General features: G+C 44.8%; 2 protein-coding genes and 2 non-coding genes across 4 annotated transcripts; 2 read left to right on the forward strand and 2 right to left on the reverse strand.

Moving 5' to 3' along the window:
- Positions 1-139: 139 nt before the first annotated feature.
- trnav-aac (transfer RNA valine (anticodon AAC)) lies at positions 140-212 on the forward strand. Its single transcript has one exon. It is a non-coding gene; the product is annotated as a tRNA-Val (tRNA).
- A 1,618-nt stretch (positions 213-1,830) lies between these two features.
- Positions 1,831-3,931, reverse strand: LOC132884307 (uncharacterized). The gene is made up of 4 exons (XM_060918137.1): positions 3,458-3,931; positions 2,971-3,335; positions 2,370-2,875; positions 1,831-2,248 (listed from the first exon to the last, which is right to left on the reverse strand). Exons 1-4 carry the CDS (start codon positions 3,612-3,614, stop codon positions 2,059-2,061), a joined length of 1,218 nt encoding a protein of 405 aa, XP_060774120.1. The 5' UTR covers positions 3,615-3,931; the 3' UTR covers positions 1,831-2,058.
- Positions 3,932-4,303: 372 nt separating this feature from the next.
- LOC132884317 (uncharacterized) lies at positions 4,304-5,343 on the reverse strand. The gene is made up of 3 exons (XM_060918149.1): positions 4,732-5,343; positions 4,555-4,635; positions 4,304-4,479 (listed from the first exon to the last, which is right to left on the reverse strand). Exons 1-3 carry the CDS (start codon positions 5,207-5,209, stop codon positions 4,304-4,306), a joined length of 735 nt encoding a protein of 244 aa, XP_060774132.1. The 5' UTR covers positions 5,210-5,343.
- A 1,739-nt stretch (positions 5,344-7,082) lies between these two features.
- trnaa-agc (transfer RNA alanine (anticodon AGC)) lies at positions 7,083-7,155 on the forward strand. The gene has a single exon. It is a non-coding gene; the product is annotated as a tRNA-Ala (tRNA).
- The last annotated feature ends 4,110 nt before the right edge of the window (positions 7,156-11,265 follow it).

The raw sequence follows: 11,265 nt of genomic DNA on the forward strand, positions 1-11,265 counted from the left end.
CCCGGGTCAACTGCTTGGAAGGCAGCTATGCTAGCCACTATACCACCAAGGCTGCAGGCCTACCCTGGGGACCCATGCCTAAGTGCCATTGCTTCTGTATTTGAGGCCCAGGCAACAGCTGATCGGTCCAAGAGTTGAGGTTTCTGTAGTGTAGTGGTTATCATGTTCGTCTAACACACGAAAGGTTCCCGGTTCGAGACCAGGCAGAAACAGCGCTGGGTTGGTTTATTTATTTATTTATTTATTTTTTGAACTCGGCAGTGAGTGACTGCCGAGCTGTGATCTCTGCTCTGTCCGTGCCAACTACGGAAGCAAGTATTTGGTTTTGACCAGCCAAGGTATGGACACATTTGCTGAACATAATCTTAAACAGTGACTCTACAGTTCTCTGTTTGTGGACAAATATACACCTGTCGCTTGTTGCCAACGAAAGGAAAACACGCAGGAGCCCGTGCTCTTTCTTCACCGCTTCATGGGTCGAACGTACGCAGGGGCAAACTGATGTCATTCAAGCCTGCAAACAAGTACTTACGTTGCTAGTGGAAAGACCAGTCCTCAGTCCCCTCCTTGGCCCCTCCAAACGAGGCATTTGATGTCTTCCCGTCATGTTGTTGCAGCGCTTTTCGATGCTGAACCTTGTCACGCTCGACCACCAGCTCATCTCTACGATGCCAAGGCCGTGCCCCTATTCTCGTGACAATTGTTTAAGGGTGACCCGCGTTCTTCTTGAGGCCCAGGCAAGAGCTAACACACGCGTGGTTTCCGTATTGTATTGGTTACCACGTTCGCTTAACACGAGAGCGGTGCGCGATCCGAAACCGGGCGGAAACGGTGCTGGTTTACTTGAACTTGGCAGCGAACAAATGTCGAGCTGCCATCTCTGCTCCGTCCGCACCTTTTGGAACAATCCCAAACCGAGACGCTGAAAAAGCTTCGCCTGTTTTCTGCTGTGCAGTGGTTTCCCCTTGCACCTAACAAGCGAATAGACGCTCCTGAGAAAGCTGGCAGAGCCATGCTTTGCCTTTTGAGCTCTGCTTTCGTTAACGTCCAGTTCCCGCCTTGCTAAGATCAGGTACTCTCGAAACAGCCAGAAAGACAGACCCTTAACGTGACCGGATTGCTTTCTGTGGATTAGTGGTTGTCATGTTCTCCTACGTGCAGACGACCATCATGACAAAACCTTGTTTGAACTGTTTCCCTGCCTCTCTGGTTTTCCGTCAAGGTCCGTGACGGCTTCTTTAATACCAAAATCGGGCATTATCTACCTGTCTGTTGACTGTGGAAGCACGGACATTGCAATTCGTCACGGGGAGGTGGTGTTCTCAAATACCACTTGGTTGCTCGTTTACAGAGTGAGGTCAGGTCAACCGGGCTGCACATGGCATCAGAACACTGCTAATTTGCATTGACGCTAAATGTCACATGAACTGCCTTGAAGGACACATGCTTTAGTTTTGTTAATAATAATAATTATCTTCATATAGTCAGTCCATTTAATGTTCAGGTTGTTTGATGGTGAAGTTAAGTGCACAAAGACAGTAACACAATATGTGGTGTATTTTGTATGATAAAGGTTTTTTTTATGATGATACACAGGCCGAGACAAATACATCTGAGTGCAATCAATCACTTTTAATGTATCTGAAATTGGACAGTAAAAAACAAGAGATGAAACATCAAGTTTAAAAACCAAGCATGTATTTAATCACTCACACAAACCAATGTACAATTTACAGGGAGAAATGTGCATGAGTAAAGGGGGAAGGTTGTCAGGAAAACTATATACATGTAAAAACTACATAATATATGTGGTATATACACACACACACACACACAAACACACTATATACAAGCAATAGCAGCAGAACTTATACACACACTATATACATATTGTACAATAGAAGAACTACTTTTGAGCTCTCTGTTCTTCCAACCACTCTTCAACAGACTTGCCACCTGAGGCCTGGGAACAGAAAGTCGCGCTCCCAAAGCGACTATGCCCATACTCTTTAGTCTTGGGTTTGCCACATTGGCTACACATGTTATATGTCGCACCCCTTACATATTTTCTTTTCTCCGCACTACCACTGGCCTCTTCAGCGGCTCGCCGACGCCTGTTCCTCTCTGTGTACCGTGAAACAGGAGGTGGTGGGCCAGCGGGAGGAGGCGGCGGGCCAGCGGGCGGAGGTGGCGCAGGTACAGATGGGGCTGCACCAGGTGTTGAGGCAGCCAAAGTCGTTGCTGGGAGCTGGAGAAAGGGAACAGGTGGTGCAGGAACAGTCATTGCTGGGAGCTGTACCAATGGGACAATTATGAGACCATTATTGTGTAAATTTGAGGGAAATCAATAAAAAAAGGGGGAGACCTACCACTGAATAAGTGTCCGCTGGTTGATTTGAAACAACTGAATTGTTGTATCTGCCATCAACCTTGGGCTGGCGATGATCAAGTCACGGATGTGGTGGTAATCATCCAGAATTCTGGTCCACCTGGGAGTGGAAACACCGGCCTTCCTGGTAGTGCACTTGTGCAAAGTGCACAAGCGTGTGCACATGGCGTCTACCAAGCGGCTGGTACCAGGCCACTGAGCCGGCCCCCCAGGGTGACCTATCAAGCTGCGCTTGACGCTCTCCACACCCGGTGTGACTCCAGACCGCTTCGGTGCCTTGAATCGACCAGACGACAGCCGCTCCTGGTGACGTGGCTGGTAGTCGATCCTCTCCTTGTCGCTGTCTGGGAGTGCCGCCCACAGCTGGATGACCTCGGTCACCTGTGGCTCAGTGAGGTAGGCGGCATCTCGCAGGTCCACCAGGTAAGCAGCCAGCTCTTGCACTTTGTCCCACCCAGGAATGCCATCCGGTCCAACGACGACGCCCTAAATAAAAAAAAATTAAAAAGTATTCATTAGTAGTGGTAAATGTAAAATGTAGTAACATTAACTTGGAATTGAAATATCTGTTAGTGTCTTACCTGAGCCCCTGAAGTGGTGGCAGCAGCAGTAGCAGAAGGGTGCAGTCCTTGACCCGACGTGGACGGAACGGCGGCGGCAGCAACTGGACGCTGACCTCCACCCGTGGACGTGGACGGCAGTTCTGGTAGAGGTGGTGGTGAAGGTGCCCGACGCCTTGTGGTTGAGGGCCTCCTTTCAATGTCATGGTCATCGTCAGTCAGCACAGGAACTGTGATGTCCTCTGTCTCCTCCTCAAAGCCTTCGTCCTCAATGTCCTCGTCATCAATGTCCTCCACCAGCTGGTCCTCCTCCTCTTGGTTGTGGAGCGTTGGAGTAAGTGATATGCCAGTCTGGCTGTACAGGTACTCCATGGCCAACAATTCACCTATGAAAAGTAAAACAGAAAAACAGAAAATTGTTCATATTCAAGTAATACATTAAAATGTAACTATATGATACACTGCCTGAGGTAATTTTGTCCTTTTTGAATAAGTGATCAGTGCTAACCTGTGTAGACTCCAGGACTGCGGTACTGCTCATCCCAACGTTTTCCCAGAACGGCTTGGCTGAGCCGATCCACGGCCTCCTGCAGAACACTGCCGTAGGTGCGCATGGAAGTGGGTGCTTGAACAGAGTCCTTCATTCTGTCCTCGTTCCAGCGCATCAGTCCTTCCAGAAGATACGCCTGGAAATGCGAGGCGCTGGCACTGGTTCCTGATGGATAAATACATGAACACAAAAAAGTCAGGACCCCAGGTCACAGAATTATATGCCATGCTCCTCCTGTTATAACACAATTTCCATTACAACCAGACATACATTACAAAAGGAGTGTTACGCTCACATCACAAGTGAGAAATAATGTAGAGGAGGCATGGAGCCAGTTCACTTATTTTACTTTTCAAAGCCAGCGCTACAAATTCAACCAAAGAGTGAAACAAAACAAAAGCCAGAATATGAACTTTAAAGTCCTTCAAAGAGGCACGCTGCTCAAAATTGAACGGGAGGCACTGAGAAGGACGTCGTCTTGCCCTCGCTGCTCTCTCCTACGTAGAAAAAAGAGCCAGGTCATTTTGAAGGAGCATCAGGTGGACCCACGCGTCCCTCGTCAGCCTAATCGGCTACATCTTGCACACCTGAGAAGACACAAAAAAAAGCAGGAGGGCGGAAAAACCAAGACACGCCCTTTGGGCCGCCACAAGAAGTCATATCAAACTATTAATAAAGTACCCCCCCCCAAAAAAAAGAGAAAGTAAATACCTGGGATAAACCTAGTCAGGTGAAGATGGAAAGACTCCAGGGAGGTGGAGCCACGGGCACACCTGTAGCAGTTGAGCACCACGTCGCCTTTCTTCAGGGTGCCCTTGGAGGAGGCATGACGGCTGTTGGAGGAGGCATGGTGGCTGCTAGAGGAGGCATGGTGGCTGCTGTTTGCAGCTGTGTCTCACACTCTTGTGTGGCACGCACAAGTTCCTCATCGTCGGCCTCAGAAGGGCCTGGAGCACAAATAGTAAAATTGTTAGGTAGGCCTACAGTTACACACAGACAAATGTACACAGAGACAACACACAGACATGAATGTATGGAAGATGGTGCTTGCTTACCACAGAGGAAGCGCAACTGTTGGGGAATGGGTTCCGGGTGCCGATGTGCAGTGCTGGAGCCAGACAATTGCGGTGCTGGAGCTGAAAAAAAAAGACCGGAAAGGTAAGGCAAAATGATTAACGCAACATACTGCATGCATGCATATTAACAGTTGGTGAATACTGAAAACCACTTACAGGGTTTCACAGGTGACACAAGTTTTTTGGCCAGCTGTGAGGGAGGCAAGTGTTTGCCACGTGCCAGCAGAGCTTTTACAGAGGCAGGCGTCCGTGGACCCGTTTGGATGGTGGTAGGTGACGGGGCAGGAGAAGAGGCGCTGGCACTGGAGGCTGGAGATGGCTGATGCTCCCTGGTACTGGTACCCTCAGCTGACCGTCTTTTCAAAATATATGCCTTGAAAAGGGCCATGTTGGTGTTGGGCCATGCATTTGACTGTAGCACGTACCTGACGAGTTTCTGGGCCCCGTGGCTCTGGTCCTCGTGCACCTCTTTCAGAGAGCGGCCCTCAAAGTCTCCAAACTCCAACAACAAACAGCCCGTGTCTCCTTGTGGGTGCCATGAGGAGCCGGGCTGATGTGGCTGACTGCCGACGGAAAACTGGATACGCATGCATTTTCTGAAAGAAAGTGAACATAGGCTGTTAGCTGTAGTCATCTTCAAAACAACTATACTATACTACAATAAATGTATTACGCCATGTAATTTAATTTAATGTAATTTCTACTGATTACTTGTCTACCCTTACTCTTAAAATAGCTGAACCTGTATGGGGTAGTAGTAAATCATGTAATGATTTAACCAATGAGTTTCTCCTCATGACCGCAAGATCTCGTAATTAGGCGACTGTAAAGACTGTTTCTTTTTTAACACGAATAAAATAAAATCTGCTATTTTCGATATTGAAACCGCTTGAGACATTAATATGACGGAATATACTAGAGCATACATCAACGTCACATATTCTTCTGTTTACTCGACATTCGGTAGCACTGTTTACAGTCTTTACATCTGCACATTCCTCATTGAATCGGCTAAACCATGGTCGGTTTTAAAACAAATAAACCGTTTTGAGTACATACAAATACATTTCAGTACGCAGTTTGCCTTTTACATTTAATCGGTTTAGTCTGATTAAACAAATGCGACAATTTCCCCCTTCCTCATACAAGTAAGCCAGATTTCAGGTGGGCAGGCTGTTTGTTTGACCATTTAACCCGTTTTCACCAGAAATGAAGCACAACAACAAATTTTAAACCGTTTGGGTTTAATATCTTTTCGTATAAGTAAGAGATTTCCTTTACAGCCACCTAGGTTAATGGTAGTCAATTACCACAGGCAGAAGAACAACACCGTGTATCACGAAACTTTACGAATTTTACGCTCAGCATTTTATGTAAAATCAAGAATCAGTAGCGACTACTTTTCTCCGTATCATCCACCAAAAATCTCAAAGTTACATATACATTTACCTAGGAGAAATGCAAGTCCACTTACCTCGCTGAATCGCTGTGATGTTCCGATCACGAATGACAAGAGAAAGAGCGGGCAGGGCCTAAAGTAAGCCCATGGGAGGCAACCTCATTGGTCAAAAGTAAGCCCATGTCGGACCTGATTGGCCACTGTGGGCTTACTTTGGGCTTACTTTAGCGGTAACAGTGAGACACAGTAGGCGCAAGTAAGAGGTAGTGGGATCGATGCCCACATTCTCCACAGCCTCCAGCTTACTTGCATTTTACAGAGAAAAACATTCTTGTCATCTTGCAAACCAGCCGAATCATCTGCACATCAAGTCAAGATCAAATTTCTTTCGCCACATTCAATGCAGCACATCTCTGAAAACAGCAACTATTTGGATTAAACCCACAACCTTGGCACTGTTTGCAACAATGACCAAATCAACTAACTGCACACTGCTTTTCTGCTGATGAGCTCCGAAGGTGAGCTATCACAGATTCCTTTCAGTTTGCTTGGCTTTATTTCTTGAATTGCCCACTGACCTCAGAATCTCCAACTCACATTTTTCAACAGGCTTGTCATAGTCCCACCATCCCCTATGAAATTCTAACTCTCGCTCGAGTGCAAAGTCAGCTGAGACAGCTTTTACAAACTGAAAATATGATGCTTACCTGCTTGTATTCTTAAAGCTGCTGGTGAAAAGCAAGCTGCTGTCGTGAAAAGGCACTTTTCACCACCTTCCAGCCAACTGCTCTCATTGAACAATGAAGCAACAAATGCTTCCTGAGGCATGCCCCAAAAGTGTGAGAAGCATGCCAGGGACTCCATGTGAGGAGATTGGGTTGTTTTAGGGGCAAAACCCGTGAAGCTTACCACCTGGTATTCATGCAAATGGGAGTCAGAATACACTCCCCCAGAACAAAAGTCTGCTTCTGGGCAGTCGCTCACTTGAAAATAAACAACCAACCAGCCAATGGAAACTCAGGCATGGTTCCAGAGAGCAACGAGCAGGCCAGGAAGGGCAGGTTGGGGAGCTTCTGGTTAGTAGTTGGACAAACGCTCAAACATAGCAGGGGAATTAGCTCAAGTGGTAGAGCGCTTGCTTAGCATGTAAGAGGTAGTGGGATCGATGCCCACATTCTCCAAAGCCTCCATCTTACTTGCATTTTACAGAGAAAACATTCTTGTCATCTTGCAAACCAGCCGAATCATCTGCACTTTCAGCCAAGTCAAGATCAAATTTCTTTCGCCACATTCAAAGCAGCACATCTGTGAAAACAGCCACTATTTGGATTAAACCCACAACCTTGGCACTGTTTGCAACAATGACCAAATCAACTAACTGCACACTGCTTTTCTGCTGATATGCTCCTCTGATGAGCTCCGAAGGTGAGCTATCACAGATTCCTTTCAGTTTGCTTGGCTTTATTTCTTGAATTGCCCACTGACCTCAGAATCTCCAACTCACATTTTTCAACAGGCTTGTCATAGTCCCACCATCCACTATGAAATTCTAACTCTCGCTCGAGTGCAAAGTCAGCTGAGACAGCTTTTACAAACTGAAAATATGATGCTTACCTACTTGTATTCTTAAAGCTGCTGGTGAAAAGCAAGCTGCTGTCGTGAAAAGGCACTTTTCACCACCTTCCAGCCAACTGCTCTCATTGAACAATGAAGCAACAAATGCTTCCTGAGGCATGCCCCAAAAGTGTGAGAAGCATGCCAGGGACTCCATGTGAGGAGATTGGGTTGTTTTAGGGGCAAAACCCGTGAAGCTTACCACCTGGTATTCATGCAAATGGGAGTCAGAATACACTCCCCCAGAACAAAAGTCTGCTTCTGGGCAGTCGCTCACTTGAAAATAAACAACCAACCAGCCAATGGAAACTCAGGCATGGTTCCAGAGAGCAACGAGCAGGCCAGGAAGGGCAGGTTGGGGAGCTTCTGGTTAGTAGTTGGACAAACGCTCAAACATAGCAGCGGAATTAGCTCAAGTGGTAGAGCGCTTGCTTAGCATGTAAGAGGTAGTGGGATCGATGCCCACATTCTCCAAAGCCTCCATCTTACTTGCATTTTACAGAGAAAACATTCTTGTCATCTTGCAAACCAGCCGAATCATCTGCACTTTCAGCCAAGTCAAGATCAAATTTCTTTCGCCACATTCAAAGCAGCACATCTGTGAAAACAGCCACTATTTGGATTAAACCCACAACCTTGGCACTGTTTGCAACAATGACCAAATCAACTAACTGCACACTGCTTTTCTGCTGATATGCTCCTCTGATGAGCTCCGAAGGTGAGCTATCACAGATTCCTTTCAGTTTGCTTGGCTTTATTTCTTGAATTGCCCACTGACCTCAGTATCTGTTGGACTTCACCCAGTCGGAAACGGTCAACTTACTTCTCGGGACCCCCGCCCTCATGTCACCCAGAGCTCTGGGGGGGTTAGTCGCCAAGAAAGACAGGAACCCCAATGTAGTTTATTCGCAAGTTCCCCCCATTGGACAAGAATACAGAGGGTTATTATATGTGAGTGTTATCTGTGTGTAAATGACATCAATGATATCTATGTGCGTGTGTGCATGAATGTGTGCATGTGTGTGTCTATGGGGGGGTGTGAGTGAGTGACATCATTTTGATATCTGTGTTTATGTGTGTGTGAGCAGGTCACATTTTAATTACATCACTGTTCTGATGGAATGTTCAGATGTATGTGGTGTGTTTGACTTGCGTGCAAGTGAGCAGCTTGATCTTGGGGCAGGTCAAATAATCTCCATCAGTGTGTGTGTAAATCATAACACAATGACATATTTCTGATGATATGACATGATAGCAAGATACAGACAGATTTTAAAGGTCATTACCTACGTACACCCCTTTAGGTCAGATATAACATAGGGCAATATGTACTTAAGATGGTGATGGAATTTTTAAACACATATGTTATAAGAAAGTAAACAAAAAATAAGAATATGTCTAGTCTACGAAGGTCAAATGCATCAGAAATTAATGCCAAGTTAAATAGTTTAAAGGATCTAAAAGCTAAAGGATGAAAAGCTAAAATATTAAAATTATAATTTCTTAACACATGAACGTGTGCTAAGTCAGCAAATTACATCTTGATTTCATCAGTATGTAGTAAGACAATCATAAGCAAAATAACAAATAAGAATATGTCTTTAACAATCCTAAATTATATTCTGTAATTATAAAACTAACTTAAAACTATAAAACTAACTTAAATCATTGAATGCATCTTAGATCTAACAATTAAGTCTAAATCACTGCCATAGTATATGCAAAAGTCCAAAATAATAAAGGATCTTAAAAAGCTCTCCCATATAAAGTCTTAACACTTTGTGCAGCAATAAGGCTAATACAAAACTATAAAACTAACATGAATCATGGCTTTAAATTTAACTTTAATCCCAAATACACGTTGCGCTATGCAGCTGCGGGTGTGTCTGACATCACTGCAGACCTTGGCGCCGTTCTCTGATCAATAATACACATTTCATATCAAAATAAACAAAATGTTCCCAAACAATGTCCAGCCGAGACATAAGGTCATTTTAACTGAACAGAAATTAATCCTTAATTTTGTCACAAATATAAATTGCTGCCTTCTTGGTCAAGAATAATACTTATATAAACCTACATATAAACCTACATAATAATAAAACCTAACAATCCCCCCCTTTGATAATAGTATCACTATTATCAAATCCTAGGATCATATATGATCATTATCACCTCACGATCATATATGTGATTACATCGAGAATTAATCTTGAGTTAATCTTTGCCCTTCTTGACGTATATTGGTGCTCAGAGGGCGGGCATGCCCGATCAGCCCTCGTCCCACCTCACCGGAGCTTAGAGAAACTCAAAACCTCTTAATTCGTCCCAAATACACGCTACTTCCTTCAGAGTAATTTGTTCTAAAACAGTGAGGGAAAGTGAAATTAGAAGGCATATTGACCTATAGTGAGAACAGAGTCCTGTAAGAATACAGAGTTTCAGAGCATAGAGATGTGTAATAATAGTAGAAAACGGCATCAGATGAAAGACATAACACATTCGTGTGGTGTGCGCTTGTGCAGTCCAGTTAGCGAATTGCCAGAAGATGTTGTCCAGCTCGAGCGGGTAACCCTGCTCCAAGCAATGAAGTGGTCCAGAAGGCTCGGGCGGGTAACCCTGCCCCGAGCAAAGATGAAGCAGTCACAAAGGCTCGGGCGGGTAGCCCTGCCCCGAGCAACAATGAAGCAGTCACGAAACCCGTGATGAGGACTGTCATGGTTGTAGTGAGGATGACTGGTTCCAAACGGAGCGCAAGATCTCTTCCCCTCTTTGTTCACAACGTCCCGCAGGCAGCAACCCGAGGATTCTCAGTCGGCCAGGGCTGCACACAGATCACGTCAAATCTGTGTAGAGCTCAGAAATAGAGAGACAAAGAGAGAGAACAGAGACTGGAAAGGGACACAGAGAAAACGTTAGTAGCAAACTTGTCATTGTAACACAACTTTGTTATGGAGCCTTCTTCAATCGCGTGGCATGGATCCACTATGGAAAAAGATCAGTTAAAACAGAAAAGTAATGGCGACTATGTCTGCAGGCCCACCATATCTAGGTTTTCCCAATTGTCCAAATCGTTACTTTAAAAAGTCACACCAGCACTTGTCTCCCACGTGAAAGGGGTGTGTGGTGGAGATAATATTGTACTATTGACCTTGGTACAAATTTTATACAACTTATCTATAAGGGCTGCAGAATACTCATCCATATGCATTTTCACATCAGAGGTACCCGGAGCCGGAGTTCCCTTCTTCCAGGGGAGAGGGAAAGGTCTTCCAAAAATAATTTCTTGGTGTCACACAAATTTCAGCCAGAATGAATTATGGATTACAGAGCCAAACCTGTTTTCTGCATGACCTTAATTTATTTGTCTTTCAATGTTCGATTAGTACGTTCTACGATACCAGAGGATTGAGGAATGTGAAAACACCAGTTTAGTTTAGAGATACTTACAAAGGTTTTGTGTGACTTTTGAGGTGAAAGGGGTACCTTTGTCTGAGTCTATGGCGTCTGGAACCCCATAACTATAACAATAATTATTATTATTGATTTCTTATTATTTTACTGTTGTTATTTTATTGTTCTGCTTTTATTGTTTGTTTTTCTTTTTTACCGTCCAGTGTCCTTAGGTACCTGAAAGTACATTTAATAAATAAAATGTATTAGTATTACAGTTTTTT

The sequence above is a fragment of the Neoarius graeffei genome, chromosome 1, assembly GCF_027579695.1.
Source record: "Neoarius graeffei isolate fNeoGra1 chromosome 1, fNeoGra1.pri, whole genome shotgun sequence".
NCBI classification, from domain to species: Eukaryota; Metazoa; Chordata; class Actinopteri; order Siluriformes; family Ariidae; genus Neoarius; species Neoarius graeffei.

Excerpts from the sequence above, each read along its gene's own strand:
- LOC132884307 (XM_060918137.1), bottom strand. The coding sequence starts at position 3,614 with ATGCGCTGGAACGAGGACAGAATGAAGGACTCTGTTCAAGCACCCACT. Across the intron at positions 3,336-3,457 it reads CAGTCCTGGAGTCTACACAG|GTGAATTGTTGGCCATGGAG; the intron begins GTTAGCACTGAT and ends TACTTTTCATAG. Across the intron at positions 2,249-2,369 it reads CAGCGGACACTTATTCAGTG|CTCCCAGCAACGACTTTGGC; the intron begins GTAGGTCTCCCC and ends CCCTTTCTCCAG.
- LOC132884317 (XM_060918149.1), bottom strand. The coding sequence starts at position 5,209 with ATGACTACAGCTAACAGCCTATGTTCACTTTCTTTCAGAAAATGCATG. Across the intron at positions 4,636-4,731 it reads TGTGTCACCTGTGAAACCCT|CTCCAGCACCGCAATTGTCT; the intron begins GTAAGTGGTTTT and ends TTTTTTTTTCAG. Across the intron at positions 4,480-4,554 it reads ACAGTTGCGCTTCCTCTGTG|GCCTACCTAACAATTTTACT; the intron begins GTAAGCAAGCAC and ends GTGTAACTGTAG.